Genomic DNA, 19,872 nt, shown 5'->3' on the forward strand with positions numbered 1-19,872 from the left:
GGGAAAACAAAAACAAAACCTGAGTCATATTCGTGGACAAATGCTCTAGGAAGACATATGCAGTTTCAGGAATCTAAGCATAATCTGATTGTTCAATCAGGATCCTTTTATAAATAGTGTACCTGAGTGGGCAGATTCATGCAGGCTATGTAATAATGTATTTAAAGCATGGTGCTAACTAGATCTTTCTGAAGAAAATAATGGAAAGAAATATATGTATTTCTGTTTTATGTGTCTGTCTGTAAAGTTGACATTTATGGGTACTTAGGTTACATAAAGATTAATGCTGGTGACCTTATTTTTCCAGAAACAGACCTAAGAAAAGCCACTTACTCCTCAAGGTCATTTTAGGTCAATTTTGCACATTGTGGAAAAGCAGCATTGTTTACCCTCTCTACTTCTCTGGAACTCTCTGAGTTTTCCCAGGATCAAGGCAAGAACTGTGCACCCAAGTCCATAGACCCAGGGGAGTAAAGGTTGTGCTCAGTCCTCTCCTTTTTCCTCACAGCCATGCTCTGTTGCCAATGACAGAAGTCATTCATCACTGGCAGGCTGCTGGAAAACGTGAGACTGTTGCTGCCTTGCAGGGAGGAGGACAGTTTTCTGGGGCTTGAGGTTTGTGCAGCAGGTACTATGGCAACATTCCAGATGAAGGATGCGATCAGTATGCAAATCCTCATCGCTATCATTACAAGGCAGTTAGATTTCAACCCACTAAAGGGGTATTTTGTAATTATACCAAGCATATTTATGTTTACTACAGTTTCCTGTCTCAATTTTAAATTAAGCAGGCCCATTTTTAATGTGAAGTCTGCTTGTGTTGAACAATTTAGGAATAGATAATGATTCTCTTTACATTTAGGTGATATTAAAAAGTTGTGTGTGTGTGTGTGCGTGTGTGTGTATTTTCCTGTCTTTAGCAACTTGAAAACAGAAATACAGCAATTTGTAAGCACTAAAGACAAATACTTTCTACTTTTGTGTTATCGTATAGTTTCTTCTTCTCTTCTTATGATGTCCTGTGTATTTGGGGGTTTTTTGACTGAAGAATATTTTATACCTAGTGCCTTACTAATTATACAAATTCAAGTGAACTTTACGAAGTACAAATAAGAACAAGAATGACAGTTCAAACCATTATAAGAAAACTGGCTTTCTGCTCGGTAAGATCAACTGGAAACACAATTCTAAAGAACAGAACTGTTATACGGCCTTTCCTTGAAGGTTCCATTCGATCTCCTTCCCTGGAAACCTGGGGCTCCGTTTTCCATCTACAGAGAGCAGGGTTGGGTAAAAATCTCTGCTCCCTGCCAATGGTGAGAGGTGGTGGTTTCCGGTTCTGCTGTGTTTGGAGAGCCATGCTCATGTTTATGAAGATAGTATGCATCAAGCAGTCATGCATTCACCCTCCTCTGAACCAAAGCACCCGATTCACTCCGCCCATCAGGACATGAACCAATCACATGTATTAGACCTTTCTTCTGTTTATAAATTTTGTATTTATTGTCATTTGATTCTTAAATTACTAAATGTTTCCTATTGGCATATATGAAGTCTCCATCTGCTTGAATAGCCTGCCTGTGTCTCCCTCACCTATTTCGCCATATCTTAACATCAGGCTGGTATAAAGCAGGTAAGGATGTGTTGATCTGCTTTGCTGACTCTTGGCTAGGTGTTAGCCAGGAAAGAAGAAGCTCCGTGACAGCAGCCTACCTGTGAGCATGCCTTCATTCACCACACAGCTTCCGTCCAGCAGAACAGCGTCACAGGGCAACGAAAGCTTTCCTGGAAGAAGAAGAGTATCTCCAGGAACCAAGAGACGGGAGTCCAGCTCCTGCAAACCTACACAACAGCAAAGTTTCCGTGACTGGCTGATCTTTTCCCGTTTTTACTGAAAAATGCAAGTGGCTGAGAATGCTTAACCAACCTGTTGACCAAGGACTGCTCTACACATTCATCCGCCCCAGCTCCTCTCTGCTCATTTGCAAAATCATAGAAACCAGGATTAGGGATTCAATTCCACCAGAGCAACAAGATCCCATCTCGATCTTAGTAGTTAGGACAGTGCTCTGCCCACAGGAGATACTCAAGGCTACTGGTCATCTGAGAGGTGCCCCTTTACTGCTACTTACTTGCTGGGGCTGGGCTCCCGACCCCCTGTGGCACACTCTGTCTTTGGATTGGGGCCTAGTGTAAAGCACTCAGACAGCATCTGCTGCCCTGGGGTGCAGCTCCTCACTCCTTGCAAAGAGCCATGGCCACCCCACCCCAGAGAAAAATGCCAAGTGTCCAGCCAGCCATTTACAAGAATTATTTAGGCCTGGCTTGTGGATAACAGATTGAAATGTTATGATTCAGCGTCTGTTTGGGATGGTTAGTCGAGGAAATCAAAAAGCCTTAAGAAGGCTTACCCAGTAACATTCAAATGAGTGAAGTATGGAAGGCAGAGGGAACTGGAAGCAACCCAGACACTGCGTGGAAATGGTTCAATCAGGACGGGCATGCAAGGTACCCAGGGTACAAAATTCAGTGAGATGCTCACCTTCTGGGTCTTGCAAATACAGGCCAACTTTTACATGATCTTTCCTCCTTCAGTTTTGCATCTTAGAGCCATATTTGCCTCACTTTAGCCCCAGCCCTGGGTTTAATCAGAGGAGAATTTTCTCCTTGACTAATAACCAATAACAAATAAGACTGATTCCTCCGTGAAATAGTAGGCTGCTGAAGCCGGCAGAACATAGCACTTACCTGTGCCCTTGACCATGACTGTAACTCGCACTTTGTTGTGATCCTCCACGAGGTTGTGCAGCTTAACTGATTGCTGTCAATTCAAAGTCAACGTTTAAATCTCAGATAGTCCCTAACTCGAAAACCGCATGATCTCAATACAGTACATACAGAGCGTTCCATCACCGCCAAAGCTACTGTGGGCAAAGCCTCAAGTTCTACTTCGGATGCTTCTGCTTCCTTGCCCCACCCAACTCCTACCTGAGCCGCCCCCGACCTGTAGCAACAAATATGCTAATTAGTTTAATATTATTTCAATTCCAGGATACTTAATGCACAGCCACCAGGCCCAAGGACCAACGCTCAGGCCCCGAGGCTGCGTGCCTCGAGCACTCACGATGAAGCGGAGGAAGAAAAGCAAGACCATGAGAGGGTTACTTTCCCTCTCGGCACCTGTTTCCCTGTCTATAAAACAGCAGAGCTGAAGTCGATCTTTCCATGGCAAGAGTCTGGAAATGTTTGGGTTGTGTTTTGATTTTTATGTGGAACAGCCATCCCTTCCTTAATGAACTGGTGGGTTTTCGTCTTGGGGAAGTCTGCAGACCGGAGCCACGCTGCTCCGTTTGGAAGCCTGGTGCTTCCGCTTAGGCATTATTCAGCCTGTTTAACCTCCCCTTCCTCATCTGAAAGTGGAGATAACTAGCAGTATCTGTTTCAGACGGCTTTTAAAATTTAGTTAGTGCTTATCTTAGTTATCCCTTTGGATAGTACTCACTACCGTGGTAAGAGCTCATCAAGTGTTGATGATTAATAAGAAAACTGTTGGGGCGCCTGGGTGGCTCAGTCGTTAAGCGTCTGCCTTCGGCTCAGGGCATGATCCTGGAGTCCTGGGATCGAGTCCCACATCAGGCTCCTCTGCTGAGAGCCTGCTCCTTCCTCTCCCTCTCCCCCTGCTTGTGTTCCCTCTCTCACCGGCTATCTCTCTCTCTGTCAAGTAAATTAAAAAATAATAATAATAGTAAGAAAACTGTTGCTAGAAAAACAATTGTCTAAGTGCATCAGCAGGGAGATTCTCTTGGGGTGGAATTCACTGAGCTATGACCCTGTGCAAAGTGGAGGAAATGGAAGCAGCCTGGAGAAGTGGAGGCAGAGTCTCCTGGGAAAACTCGGAATCCTGAAGGCAGAGCTGAGAGGACATGTTGTCCACACAGTTCCCCATATCGACTGTAGGGGGCGCCATCGGCCGGGCATTTCTGGAAGGCACTGCCCCCTTCCGTAGGGATGTAAGTTACTTGGATACTCGTAAGTAGAAGAGATCTAAATACTGTCAACAGTACTGAAACACAGCCTAACCTAACTCGAGTATAAAACTTTTCCTTTCAGGTGTTAGGGTAAATTATTTTATCTGTCCTATTGATGATTTTTAGCCAACGGTAGCTAATGTCACCGAACTAAGACAAGCATTACACACAATTATGTAACTTTCCTCTTGAGAAATAATAATAAATTCCCTGCTTTTATTTATACAGAACAAATTATTGTTTACTTCAGTTTTTTATGAAAAGCTACACTTCCAACATTTGGACCAATTGAGTGCACCGTTAGGTGCATAGTCAATGCCCTAACTTGACTTCCCGAGGCTTGCCGACAGGGGCATCTATTTTAATGATGCATAATAGTGAGGAAGTCAGCCTTGGTTCTGTGACAAGAAAACTGGATTCAGTCAGGATTCCTGAGTTGTCGGTCAGGTTACCCACTAACCAGCCTTGTACCCGTATATAAGAAATTCCACTTTATAAGTTAAGTTGTTCCTTCTCCCTAAACAGTTAACATTGAATTGAATCATTTTCAATTACCTTCCAAAACTGAACATGGTCTGATACTGATTTATTTAGCATATCAGAGATTTATTCAAAGCCCCCAAGGCTTCATAGAAGAAATACCCAGTGTTTATAATGGCTCATATTATTATTATTTTTAAACAGTTTAGAACATTAAGCAACTACTCTGTGCCAGGCACTGCTGTAAGCATTGGAATGTGTTGCTTGATTTTTTTTTTTTACTCCTGAAACTAATCCAAGGATGAAAATATTATCATCTCCAATATACATATTACAAAATAAAAGCCAAACAAAACCAAAACCAAAACAAAATAGGGACTTGAAAATGTTAAAGTAACTTGCCTGCAACCATTTACTTCCTAAGTATTAAGATTGACAATAAAACCCCTGTTCATCTGACTCTAAAGTCTTTACTGTTGATGAATACATTCTCCGAAAGTGCTTGAAAATAGCATTTTTCCTTTAAGAAGATAAATAACCTTCCTTATAAATTTCTTTAAGTTACTTTCTTGCTTAGCAGACTCTTTTAGTCAATGCCATGATAACTTCAACCTAGCTTAAGATGATGATAATCAACACATTTGGAAGTGGTGAAGTATGAGTTCATAATGATTGACTGTAACTCTCAAAACTCATTATGGCTTCAAGCTGGATTTATTCATCAGGCTTAGCGTTTGTGAAACCTGCCATGCTTCCCTGTCTTTGTTCAAGCTAATACCTGGAATGTTCACCCAGGTTTTCTGCTAGCAAATTCTTTCAAATCCTTCACATAAAGCCCTGCTCAAATGTCACCTCCACTCTATAAGTCACCAGCATCCCCAGAATGAATTAATTGGTCTGCTCTCTGTGTTTCCACCTGTGTTAATGAACTGGTCACATTCCATTACAGCTGTTTTCTTGTCAAGTCTCCTCTGTGAAGCAGGCACTTCAAAGAAGAGACAAGGACTCATCCAGGTACCCCAGGAGACTATCACATAGTAGGCCCTCAGCAAACATTTATTTAATAGAACTGAATTAGTCGACTTTTCCCAACAACACTGGAGAAGGATAATGTAAGCATCCTCTTTGAGCTAATGTACCGGGAAACTCTACAAACACAGGTTTCTATGACAACCAACCAGTTCCGAGAAAGCAAGAGCTGTGATGCTTGCCGTGATTTGAAAGCTCCCCGCCTGATTTTCATTAGGCCCCCTCTGGTTTCTCCAGTTCCTGTTTAGTGGGACCAGGATCAGTTTCCAAGAGTAATTTGCATATTGTTATTATTTGGCATCTGTTGCTGTTTGTCCTTGTGTTTTGCTGTGGCTGGATTTCCTCCAAAGATGAGCAATGAGGGCATTAACTCAGGTATCTTTTGAGCCCAGCTTGGTCATGACTGAAGTGAGGTCAGGTATCTCTGAGCGCTATTTCTAGTGGCCGCCTGTGGAGTTAACAACCGAGTATAGGAGAGCTCAGTGTAAATACAGTTAAATGCCAGCTCAACTTGCACTCACACCTGCACCGAACTTGTTAGGGGCTGCCAGGGGGTGTTTCTTGGCTTAGGCAAGGTTACTCTCTCTTTGCAGCATGAGTTGGGGCTAGAGTAGATGCAGGAAGATACCTTAGTCCACTCCCGCCAACACCACTTCCCCTCCTGCAATTTTCAAAGGCTGGTATTTGTATAGCAGGATTTGGAGATGGCCGGAGATGCTCCTTCCATTCCTGGCAACCCCTTTCCCCAATCTTTTTGTAATAAAATTATCAAACAATCACTTACTGCTGCAAGGAAACTCATAGGTTGCTTTGAAATTTTGCTCCGCGGGACAGTATGAAGTACTTGACTTGGAATCAGGAAACCTGGGGCCGTGGTCTGTAGGGCCACCTTTACATGGCAAGTCTGAGCAAGTCACTCTAGCTCCCTGATTGTTCCTGTCCCTCCCTCTCAGGTGGTGGGAGGAGACAACAATCACAAGTGTATCATTTTCAAGTTTGCGCTGCGCCACACAAGCACATCTGTTATGAGTAGGGGAGCCCATGGCAAATTTTAAAGTACTAAAGAAATATTGATTGAGGATTTGTGACTTAAACCGCAGAGCTACAGTTTCAGGAAACTGGCTTATTTTGTATAGTGTTACATGCTGCCTTACAGGGTGGGCCAGATAAGCTTTTGATAACAAATAAGAACTTTAATGGGATTAGCGGCTCCTTGTAAAAGAACTCTTTGGCAGTACTGAGATCAAGTGAAGTTCCCAGGCCAGTCACTATTTTAAGCAAAGGCATTTAGGGATTATTAAGATGTGGAACCTGAATGTTCGAGATTCATTAAGGATTTTAAAATAAATATTAAGAAAATTACAAATGGAAAAAAAAGAGCATACCTACATTGGAAAGAGGAGAATTTTATAAGCAAAACAGGAAACCCAAGGGGTTCCTGGGTGGCTCAGTCATTAAGCGTCTGCCTTGGGCTCAGGTCATGATCCCAGCGTTCTGGGATCCATCTGGGATTGATCCCCACATGGGGCTCCCTGCTCAGTGGGAAGCCTGCTTCTTCCTCTCCCACTCCCCCTGCTTATGTTCCCTCTCTCACTGCCTCTCTCTGTCAAATAAATAAATAAAATCTTTAAAACAAAACAAAACAAAAAACAGGAAGCCCAAAAACCCAGAGAAGGAAAAAAGAAACATATTTGACTACATACATTTTTAAATATCTGGGAAAAGTCAAGATCAAAAGAAAAAAGATTAAAAAACGAAACTTTTCCACATGTATGATGGCTATAAAGAGATAGTAAATAGAAAGCAAAAGTGCAAACATCTATTCAGAAAAAATGTCTCTAATCTCACTAATAATCAGCAAAATGTAAATTAAAACATCGATGGGACACAATTTTTAAAAAATGTTAGATTGAAAAATTTTAAACATCAATATATAACACCCAATGCTGGCAAGGATCTGGGGAAACGGATACTCTCATATGTTGCTGTTATTTTACTTGAAGAAAATAATATCTCAGTATCTATTAATATCCAAAAAATACATATCTTTTGATTCAACAACCTCACTTTTGGTTGCTTTGCCAGAAACAAAAAATTGTGAACACTAATATGTAAGGACACGTCTCTATTGTAGTTGTGTGTAATTCAACATACTTGTGGCAAAAATCGGAGTGGAAACCCCTTATTTTCCATAAATAAAAGGATGGTTGAATAAATCATGATATACCATGAAATGTACACCATTATTTTTAAATATGGTTTAGCATTAATTATTTGTCTGGTGGATGACCGTTATATGTATTGTCAAGTGAAAAATACAAGTTTCAGATTAATATACAAAGCATGTTCCTGTTTTAATAAAGCAAATTAATAAATATATAAATAAATCTCCATATAAACTAGTATTTCTATGCATCTTACAGAGTAAAAAGAGTGAAAAATATATCCCACTGATGATGACCTTAATAAATAACTAAATAAATGTATTTGGGATCCTAGTGCTTGAATTTGTCCTTTGGTGGATTCCTCTGGAACAACAGCTCTTAAGCTTTTAGCATGCATAGCAATCACCTGTTAGGAAACTGTGAAACAGTGCAGATTCCTGTTGTTACCCTGAATATTTTGATTTAATAGGTCAAGAGCTTAGGAGTCTTGAGTAATTCTCTCATGAAACGTTGCCCTCTAGAGTGAAGAAAAAAACCCTATTTTTTCTATAACCCTTCCCCCAACTCGCACACTGGGATCTCTGTATTTCTTTTCCGTTTCCCTCAAGACAGTTATACCTAAGTTCTAAATGAAGAAATGGACATTGTAAAGAAATTTTAAAAGAGAGACTGAAATTTGTCATAAACATGTAGATGGGAAATGGGTAGAACAAAACTGGTATTTAAGTCGAGGGAAATATCTGGAAACATTCTGGGGGGAGTTACATAGCACATAGTAATACCGCATTTACTTGGGAGCCATTGATTACAGGTAACAGAAATGTGTGAAGTTGGCTTAGGCAGATGAGAATTTGTAAAGATGCAGGGATGTCGTAGGAACCTAAGGTGGGAAGTGAAGCCGGGTTCCCAAGGGCTCCAAACAGGAGCAGGAAATCGATGAGGAGCAGATCATTCATCCTCTCTCTCCCTCTATCCTCTCCTTCTCCCTCTCCCTCTCCCCTGGACTCCATATTGCTCATCTCTGTGTCTCACTGTGTATTTGGCTCATTCTTTTGCTCTCGCTCTGTGTAAGTGTTTTCTCTGCTTGTCCACACACAGGGATCAAAGGTAACCATTCTGGTCTTAGCCAGGCTGCATTTCTCAGGTCACATCCCTAACAGAGTATAACAGACGGCTTCAAACCCTTAGGCTTGGATCCCAGGCAAAAAGTGATGTTGGCATCATTCCTGTTGACAAACTGGCTTCTACAGAGTCAGGTGACCCCTGTTCCAACTACGTGTGCCAGTGGAAAGAGAGAGCCACCTGGAACAAACTAGTTGCAGGCTGCCAGAGCTCTGGGTGCTCTCAATTATCAGAGAGGAGGAGGGAGGGAAAGCACTTGCCCCAAAATATATGTACTTAATTTCATGCCTGTCAAAGAATAGGAGGCTGGAGAGAGTAACCCAAGTTCATGGGTCCAGCCCCTGTTAAAGTCTGCTGTACTTTATGTCCTTGGGTTCTATGAGCTACTGGTACATACATATTTATAATACATATCCCTTTGATGATTAGGGTAGTTTAAATAGGTTTCTATTATTTGTACACATCCCGACCTGAGTTGTTTATCTGGATCGGTAGGCTAACACCTAATAAGGTCCAATAGGAATTGACTCCAGTCTGCAACGCAGATTTCCAGTGGCTAGAAAATTTCTTACTAGTGTTCTAAAGTTTTCAGTGGCTCTTTTTCATTCCTTATTTGTGGCCCGGGGAAAGTAATAGAACCCATATGGTGAGACCTAAAAAAACAGAGTATAGCCTCCACCATTTACAGCTGAGGAAAGTGAACCCAGGGAAAACAGAGCCCTGAGAGTCATACAAGGAGTGAGCCAGTGGTCATTAGCAGCCTGTGGCCATATTCCCATGATGCTTCCTTGTTCACGTTATAGGGCTCCTCCCTTCCATCTCTGTGCTCTCTCCTATCTGTCCATTGCCAGCCCCACTCCAGACATAATAATAAAAACAACAACAGTAATACCAGTGATACCAAGAACTAACATTTGGTGAATGTCTACTATGTACCATGAATATAAATATTCAAATTCATGGTTTCATTTAGTTCTCTCCACTGTAACATTGACACACACACACCCACACCACTTATAGATGAGGAAGCTGATTATAATAGAGTCAAGTAACACAAATAGGAGAGGTGAGGTGGAGGGGCTCCTGGGTGGCTCAGTCGTTAAGAGTCTGCCTTCGGCTCAGGGCCTGATCCCAGGGTCCTGGGATTGAGCCCCACATCAGGCTCCTCTGCTATGAGCCTGCTTCTTTCTCTCCCACTCCCCCTGCTTGTGTTCCCTCTCTCACTGGTTGTCTCCCTCTCTGTCAAATAAATAAATAAAATCTTAAAAAAAAAAAAAAAAGGAGAGGTGAGGGGGAGATTTTAACTGGGCTAGATAAGATCTCCCTGCCAAAAGTTCTGTATTTTTCCTGAGACATTTAGATGGTTTGTGATGATATATTCAGTGAGTGTATGTAGATGTCTTCCCAGTGGAACGAAGGACGTGGGGGAAAGACCGTATTCACTGAAGCCAGGAAGTATATGAACGGCTTGCAGGTATCAAATTAGATATTCTAGTAAAGCAAAGATTTCTCAAAATCCGGACACTAGAAATTCTATTCGTGGGCTTCACATTACATACCTTTATCATAAGACCAAGGTAAAAGCTTAGGACACTATAGTTTCCTATCATGGCTGGCAGACTATGTCAGATCTTTTATTGTCCTGGGACTATTTTCATGCTTTTGCTCAAAAGCTTAGACTTCACCAAAAGGACTGTCACTCTTACCTTCCCCCCCCCCACCCCAGGAGAAAGTATTTGCCAGGGAGAAAGTATTTACCAGGGGGAAATTCAAATCAAAACCACCTTGAGATGCCACCTTTCACCAGTTACAATGGCAAAAATTGACAAGGCAGGAAACAACAAATGTTGGAGAGGATGTGGAGAAAGGGGATCCCTCTTACATTGTTAGTGGGAATGCAAGTTGGTACAGCCACTTTGGAAAACAGTGTGGAGGTCCCTTAAAATGTTAAAAATTGAGCTACCCTATGATCCAGCAATTGCACTACTGGGTATTTACCCAAAAGATACAGACGTAGTGAAGAGGAGGGCCATATGCACCCCAATGTTCATAGCATCATTGTCCACAATAGCTAAATTGTGGAAGGAGCCGAGATGCCCTTCAACAGATGACTGGATTAAGAAGCTGTGGTCCAGGGGCGCCTGGGTGGCACAGCGGTTAAGCGTCTGCCTTCGGCTCAGGGCGTGATCCCAGTGTTCTGGGATCGAGCCCCACGTCAGGCTCTTCCGCTATGAGCCTGCTTCTTCCTCTCCCACTCCCCCTGCTTGTGTTCCCTCTCTCGCTGGCTGTCTCTCTCTCTCTCTGTCGAATAAATAAATAAAATCTTTAAAAAAAAAAAAAGAAGCTGTGGTCCATATATACAATGGAATATTACTCAGCCATCAGAAAGAACGATTACACAACATTTGCAGCAACATGGATGGGACTGGAGGAGATTATGCTAAACAAAATAAGTCAAGCAGAGAAAGACAATTACCATATGGTTTCACTCATTTATGGAACATAAGAAATAGGAAGATCGGTAGAAGGAAGGGAAGAATGAGGGGGGGGTAAACAGAAGGGGGAATGAACCATGAGAGACTGTGGACTCTGGGAAACAAACTGAGGGCTTCAGAGGGGAGGGGGGTGGGGGATTGGGCTAGGCCGGTGATGGGTATTAAGGAGGGCATATATTGATTGCATGGAGCATTGGGTGTTATACACAAGTAATGAATCAAGGAACACTACATCAAAAACTAAGGATGTACTGTATGGTGACTAACATAACATAATAAAAATTGTAAAAAAAAATTAAAAAAAAAAAGTATTTACCAGGGAGAAAGTATTTGCCACTATCAAAGGCAGTGTGCTGGCCACTGTTAATATTTTTGTGATTTAAATTAGTTTGCGAAAAAATACACGTGGGCATTCATTTTTAAAAAGGAAAAAAAAAAACAAACACAAAAACAAATAAACAAAAGAAAGCCCTTGTTGTCCTCACTCTCCAGTTCACAGTATTTCCATTCGTTTAGCTTCTCATTTTTAGATCCTGTTTTCTAACTCTACATACTTATTGCCTTTCTTTCATTTCTCATCAAACATTTCATAACTCAAAATTTATAGGATCTAAAACCAGATAAAGAGCCAATATTAGACCTAATATTTGTTGAGTGACTGAAATAGAGTTGGAATAAAAGGTCCCTTTCAGTGAGGCTTGTGTCAATGCCCCATGTCTGCCTTACTGACAGGTGCGCAGAGCTTACTCTGCGGACATCGAGAATTTGTCTCTCCTCTCACACTTACGTTTCACTTCCATCTCCAGCAGTGGTACTAGCTTTCTGCTGAGGAAATATTGCCCATGCAGTAGAATTTCATTTTATGAGGATCCAGAAGCCCCGATTCTCTCACAAACCTACTTTGTGATCTGGAGCAAACTCTCTGGATCTTAGCTTCCTTACCTCTTGATGAAGGATGAAGTTTGAGACAAGATGGTTTCAACAGGTCAGTAGGACTGACAGACTGACACATCGTGCTGTACCACCACCCGCCCCCAACTCCATGTATACAAAGCTAATTCCACACTCAATTTTTTAAAAATATACAATAAATACAGAGAGACATCTTTTAGGAGTGGCCTCATGATTCAGCTTGATGACTCTTAAGCAAAGTTGCAGAACATTTTCTAGAAAGATGTTGTGGGAAGCTGAGACTTGCTGGTGCTATGGAGTTACAAGTAATCAAGATAATTCTATTTCAGAATGCATTGTTATATCATATATAAGACTGATTTTAAAAAAAAAAGGAAGTCTTTAAATGACTGTAAGATGAACCATAATGGAAAGTTACTATGCTGGCATCATTAATCCATCACAGCATTCTTTCCCACCATACTCAGACACCACCTTGCAGTCCTTCCAAACATAGTATGCCCTTTAGCCTTCAGCCGATAATCGGACTTTGCAAGGACGTTTTCATCTACCCCAGTCCTGAAACACTCCTCCTGAGATCCCTCATTGAGTAAGACCTTGCTTTTTGCTTTATGGCGTAAGTTTAACAAAGCAACTCCTTGCTCTCCGTGGAAATCTTGTAGGTTTTGCTGCTTGGGCACCAGAAGCTAAATAGAATCCCACTGTGATTTCAGCTCTTACCTGTCGCAAATCATACACACTTAAAACAATGGAGATAATAGACAAGATGATGATGGCCACAGAGTATTCCACGTAACCTTGAGATAGCCACAAAGTTAGGGTAAAGGCTTGGAACACGTAGAATGGATTTAAAACCTGCAGATACAAAAACAGCATTTGAGTCACTCGCATGGGCCTTGGTGGCAATCAGGACAATGTCATTTCTTTATATAATTTTTTTTTTTTTTACTTTTTACAACACACAACGATCTTTAGTATTTAGGAATTCACTTAGAACTCAATTTCGGTAGAGACAATGTCAAGCACAGAAAATGTGCTATGGTGGAAGCAAAGTTATTTTAAGCACTCAGAGCCTGGCCACAAATTGATCATTCTTATTTATTTTGAATTTTGAAAAATATTTTAGGGGCACATGGGTGGCTGTGTTGGTTAAGTGTCTGCCTTCGACTCAGGTCATGATCCCGGGGTCTTGCGACGGAGTCCTGCATTGAGCTCCCTACTCAGTGGGGAGCCTGCTTCTCCCTCTCCCTCTGGCCCCCCCACTTATGCTTTCTCGCTCTCTGTCTTTCAAATAAATGAACAAAATATTTAAAAACAAAAAAAGAAAAAATCAATAACAATTATTGTTATCAATAACAAAATCTAACAACTTATCTTTTTAAGCAATATTTACCCATAATGGAGGAGAACCATAATCTAGTCTCTTTTTGAAACAAAGTTCAACTGTGACCATTTTTATTGCATTCTTCATGTGATCACATGCTGCAGATTGAGTCAAGGTGTATGAGGAAAATACAAGACTGCACTTGTATCCAGGTCATTTAAAAATAACAGACTCTTCATGTCACAGGTCTTAGCAAGATACTCTGAGAATCAGGCAAGTCAGCACAGGTCTGCCCTTGAACAGGGAGGGATCGTCGTACCCACAGCTGTGGGGAAAACCATGGGCAGAATGTATCCCCAGCCCAAAGCTGGCCATCCATGTGTGTAGCTTTTTGGTCTCTTTATAACACTTTTAACTTTTTTTAATCCCTCAGTTGTCCCCATTTTGGTCCTGCTGACCCCACTATTAATAATGATAGCAGAGAGAGCAAACTTGAGGAGCTCGTGTCATGTGATGTATACACATAGTGTGAATTAAAGAGCCCATCTGTGCAAAACAAGGATTGTTTTCTAGATGAAGAGCTCTTCATGATGATTATTAATTAGATGAAATATTACCTAAACTGGTACCACTCTTTTTTATCTCTACTTTCTATAATTCTCTAACATGTTAAATAAACTTCTCCTTTAGTCCCCAAAATGAACTGACATCAGGTTAATAAATTAATAGGCTGTATCTTAAAGAGTTCCTTAAACCCTTGGATATGTTTTGTACATTAACAAAGCTTTTGTTCCTTAATGTTTCTTATTATTTCCATTGTAACATGCTTTTCTTACAAATTATAGCTCTTCTGTCTGCTTGCCATTAAATGCTCTAATTGTAGATTATGCACTGATGATAAAATGATTCTGAGTTTATATAAACTCAGTAGAAAATTGTTAAATACTTCTTGTATAAGAAACGGCACCATCATAATTAATTTAGCTCCCTTATTCAATATTCTTTTGAAACCAAACACAAAATAGTTTTATCTGCTCTTCTCCTACTAACGGCCTCGTAAGTAGGTGGAGAAAATACTAACACTCCTTTCAAAATAGACCAAATTGACACCTGGGAGAATCTTTGGCAGTTTGAAAATGAATAAGGAGTTTAAAAAGCAGCATGCTTTTTGATAGAGGAGGAGACTGTGCATATGTGGGGGCAATGGGTAAATGGGAAAATCTCTTCCAATCAATTTTTCTGTGAACCTTGGATTGCTCTAAAAAAGAAGTCTAATAAAACATTATTTTGAAGAACGACCATGCTAAACAAAATGTCCATCACTGTGAATTAGAAATAGATTAGAAACATGCAGCATGGACTGGAGGCTAGCACAATCAGCCCACTGGTTTCCACACAAGTACTGGAGAGTGATGGCTAGGAGCTCAGTGCTACGGCGAATAAGACAAACAGTGCTCCACAACCGGCAGGGGACCAAACCAGGCTTGCCCCCCCCCCCCCCGCCGCCCCAGAGCAGAGACCAAGAAAAGTCACAACCAGCGACAGTTCCCTAGCAGAGGGTGGAGTGGGAAACAACAGAGTTCATGGTGCAACTGGGAACTTGGCCAAACCCCAACTGGCTCAGGGCCTATGTCTACTAGATCCCGGGGAACAGAGCCCCAACCCCCAGGAGAGGCCCTGGCTCTGATTCAGGAGCCACGGGGACCATTAAGAGGCAGGCAAACTCAGAGCCATCTAGAAGGGTGAGTGAACACAAGAGAGAAAGAGAGAAATATAGGCAGGGGAAGTCCCACTTAAGGGGAGCTCTCCACCAACCCCAACTAATAATAATAACTTCAAAGTACACAAAGAAAATATTCCAAAAAATAAATAAATAAACCCACTAACAAAGAAAAAAGTCATTCTCAAGAAAATTGATATAATAGAGTAACATGAGAAAGATCAAACTAACACAATTAAAATGATCAAAAAGATCTTAGAAGTAATAACGTTATCCCCACCACCACCATTACAATCACCATCAAAAACATAAGAAAAAAGAAAAAGGAAAATTATGAAACAGGAATCTGTTTCTCACACTGGAATGGGATTTTTTAAAAGTGGATTTTACTTTAAAACAAGTGGCTATTGAAAAGGACCAGTTAGAAATACCAGTAGAAATACTTTTAGAAAAGTGCCTGGGTGGCTCAGTTGATTGTGTCTGACTCTTGATTTTGGCTCAGGTCATTATCTCAGGGTCATGAGATTGAGCCCCACAACAGGCTCCATGCTCAGTGAGGAGTCTGTTCACGATTTTCTCTCCCTCTGCCCCTCTCCCCACTTGTGAGCTCTTTCTCTCTGACTCTCTCTCACTTTCTCTCTCTCTCTTTCAAATAAATAAATAAATCTTTAAAAAAATTCTGGAATAAAAAATATATATTTATTGAAATATCAAAAAAAAAGAGTGATTTGTGGTTTCTAGAATATAGGTCCTTTACGTCTCTGGTTAATTCCAAGGTAACGTATGATTTTTGGTGCTATTGTAAATGGGATGGATTCCCTAATTTCTCTTTCTTCAGTCTCATTGTTTGTGTACCCATGGAATGGGAGACTATATTTGCAAATGATACTACAGATAAAAGACTGGTATCCAAGATCTACAAAGAACTTCTCAAACTCAATACACGAGAAACAAATAAATCATAAAATGGGCAGAAGATATGAACAGACACTTTTTCAGTGAAGACATACAAATGGTTAACAGACACATGAAAAAATGTTCAAAATCATTAGCCATCAGGGAAATTCAAATCAAAACCACACTGAGATACCACCTTACGCCAGTTAGAATGGCAAAAATAGACAAGGCAAGAAACAACAATTGTTGGAGAGGATGTGGAGAAAGGGGATCCCTCCTACATTGTTGGTGGGAATGCAAGTTGGTACAGCCACTTGGGAAAACAGTGTGGAGGTCCCTTAAAATGTTAAAAATTGAGCTACCCTATGATCCAGCCACTGCACTACTGGGTATTTACCCCAAAGATACAGACGTAGTGAAGAGAAGGGCCATATACACCCCAATGTTCATAGCAGCATTGTCCACAATAGCCAAATCGTGGAAGGAGCTGAGATGCCCTTCAAAAGATGACTGGATTAAGAAGCTGTAGTCCATATATACAATGGAATATTACTCAGCTATCAAAAAGAACGATTTCTCAACATTTGCTGCAACATGGACGGCATTGGAGGAGACAATGCTAAGTGAAATAAGTCAGGCAGAGAAAGACAATTATCATATGGTTTCTCTCATCTATGGAACATAAAAACTAGGAAGATCGGTAGGAGAAGAAAGGGATAAACAAAGGGGGGTTAATCAGAAGGGGGAATGAAGCATGAGAAACTATGGACTCTGAGAAACAAACTGAGGGCTTCAGAGGGGAGGGGGTGGGGGAATGGGATAGGCTGGTGATGGGTAGTAAGGAGGGCACGTATCGCATGGTGCACTGGGTGTTATATGCAACTAATGAATCATCGAACTTTACACCAAAAAAAATAAAATGAAAGAAAGAAAGAAAGAAAGAAAGAAAGAAAGAAAGAAAGAAAGAAAGAAAGAAAGAAAGAAAGAAAGAAAGAAAGAAAGGAAGGAAGGAAGGAAGGAAGGAAGAAAGAAAACCTCTATGGACAGGAAAAGCATAGACTAAAGACAACAGGGAATAACAAAAAGAAGTTATGTGAAACACAGATTTTGTTCAGATCAAAGTATCAATGTGTTGCCTAAACTTCCCCTGAGCACCAAGAAGTAAAAAGTAAACAACCAAAAAAATTAAAAAAAAAATAGATGAAAACAGTTAGTTACCTGTTTAACAAGCAGCTTCCATATGGGCTGGATTTCTACCTCAATGGCATTGGGCCCGCACACTAATCTTCTGTAGGAGATTGATCACCTATTAGTACCACATCTGAAACCTCATTGGTAAGTGAGTACAAGTCAAACCAAGTAGATTTCACTGCTGCACCCTCTAGGCACTTTGTGCCTTTAATCAAAAATGAATGTGCAAATGCTAAAATACTAACATATTTTTAAAATGAAAGTGGATGATGGACAAAGTTGTTTTTCTAGTTAAAAAATATCTTAGGTACAATGTAACTCAAGAATCAAAATGAAGTTAGTAAAGCATTTTGAGTTATTTTTAAAAATAATTCAATTATATTCTAAGAATAGCTAAAAAGACACAGATATGAAGATGTTCCTAGAATTCTCAGGCATTCTAGATTGCTCTTAGTGGTAGAGATCATGTCCATCTTACCTTGGTCTCTTCAGCACCTAGGATAGGACTTTAGCATATGAAAATAAATGCATGAATGAATGAGCCAAAGAATGGAAGAGGATATATGGTCTTCACAGCTAACCCTTTGTAAATCCACACATATGTACGTACCGATAAGAAGCTCTTGTGTTTGTGTAGCATTTTACAATTTACAGAGTTCTCACAAAAGATTTTCTCATTCAATTGTCACAGTGCTCCAAAGGAAAGGGACAATATTTCCATTTTACCAATGGGAAAAACCATACATTTGGGCGTTCTGCCAAAAGTATGCATATCTAGTGTTAATTGTGACAATACAGCTTTTAAGCAGAGGTGACTGTCAGAAATCGCACTTAGCCTTTTATATGTGTTCTCTCCTGTCATTACCGTATTACCCCTATGAGATTTCATATTATCATCTTTATTATAAAGAACACTGAAGTTCAGATAAAGTCTGTAACTGCCCGAGTCTCGAAGCTGGAAAGAAGCAGATTCAGGCTTCACACCCTGGTCTCCATGCCTCCACTTCACACTCTGTGAGCACCAATGGTGCAGTGTGTATGATGGGTCCTTGATCTAAGGCATGGCATAGCTGAGCCCAAGTTTGTCTGACTTCCAAGCCATGACCGCCCAAGTACAATTATTGCTTGCGTGAATCCAAGAGGACTCAAACCAGGGTCTTCTGACTCCATGTGTGAAAACACTGAAGTGCAGAGATGCTGGAAGACAGAAAGGTCAAACAGCATGTACTGCGGGATTTGGAATGTCTTGTGTCACCAAACTTCACACTGGGAAGAGACCATAACCCAAGCCACTTGGTGTTCAGGATCCTTTCCAGAATCCGTAGAAATAACATGTTGTTGGCGAAGTGTCAGAACTTCTCAGAATCCTGAACTTGGTCTTTCTCTCTCTCTCTCTCTCTCTCTCTGCTTAGAATGCCCTTCCCACATTCTTCAATTTATAAGGCCCACTCAGGCTTTGAGAGTCAAATCTGATGATAGAGCCTAATGGTGGAGAAATTTGAGATCTAACAGATCTGGATTTGAATCCAGCTAAGCATTTGTTGTTCCTTAGACCTGGAACCGGATTTCCCCACATCTTTGCATGACCACGCTTTCATTTCATCCAGGTCTCTGTTCAAATAGCACTTCCTTATTGGAGGTTTCCTTAACAATTCTATTGAAAACAGCCACCCTGATACTCAACTCAGATTCTCTTTATCTCCTTACCCTATCTCATTTTTCTCTATAGTGTGTTGATAATCTGAAATTGCACCTTGTTTTTTCCATGTTAGTAAGCATGCAACAAGAAACTGTACCATTCCCTATAATATAGGCTTCTAGAGGACACAGATATATCTTGAATGCCTAAAACAGGGCCTAATACATATAATGCACTCAAGAATTGTTAGCTGAATGAATGAGGAGTGAGCCTCAGTACCCTTACCTATAAAATGGGTTTGATAATACATTCTTGATAAAATTGCTATCAGTAGCATATAATATAAATAAATAAATTAAGCACAAGTGCCAAGGGCATGGCAAGTTCTCAAGAAATGCCAGTTATCTTTCAAGTCTTCCTTAGTCCCACAGGCACAATTAACTGTGTTTTTCTCTCCTTCAGCATGCCTCCTTTTCCTAGTGATAGCAGGCACATCTTTGAATTGTAGCATACAGTTATATATCTTCCTCCTCAAATTTCTTAGACCTTCTTTAATGGCAGGAATGGAGCTTTTTCAACTCTGTTTTTCTAGCATCTAGAGGCACACTGTATGACAGAGAACGTTCCCTAAATATTGGAATTAATTAATGAGGACCTTTGTGAGCCACATCTAGAATTCTCTCTCGCCTAACAAAGCTGAAAACCCAGTTTACAGAACTACAGGAGCACAGCTGTGGAAAGTCAGTTTAGAAAGAAACAAGGCAAGTGCCCAATGTTCTTCATCTTTTTCTGTCTGGTGAGATGGTTTCTGGTGTTACTATCAAAAGGAGAGGAGCTCAGCTCCTGTGAGGACTGAGACCCGATGGATTA

At 40.8% G+C, this 19,872-nt stretch overlaps 1 protein-coding gene across 1 annotated transcript in view; it reads right to left on the bottom strand.

Moving 5' to 3' along the window:
• Positions 1 to 19,872, bottom strand: part of ATP13A5 (ATPase 13A5) — an 87,864-nt gene that overhangs the window by 61,870 nt on the left and 6,122 nt on the right. The window contains exons 6-9 of the mRNA XM_045812599.2: positions 17,391 to 17,460; positions 12,952 to 13,086; positions 2,749 to 2,821; positions 1,714 to 1,842 (exon numbers count right to left, since the gene is read on the bottom strand). Coding sequence (XP_045668555.2) covers positions 1,714 to 1,842; positions 2,749 to 2,821; positions 12,952 to 13,086; positions 17,391 to 17,460 — 407 coding nt within the window. The remainder of the gene's footprint in view (positions 1 to 1,713; positions 1,843 to 2,748; positions 2,822 to 12,951; positions 13,087 to 17,390; positions 17,461 to 19,872) is intronic.

This window comes from Ursus americanus, chromosome 4 (assembly GCF_024610735.1).
Source record: "Ursus americanus isolate L20-20 chromosome 4, mUrsAme1.1.p, whole genome shotgun sequence".
In the NCBI taxonomy this organism is placed as follows: Eukaryota; Metazoa; Chordata; class Mammalia; order Carnivora; family Ursidae; genus Ursus; species Ursus americanus.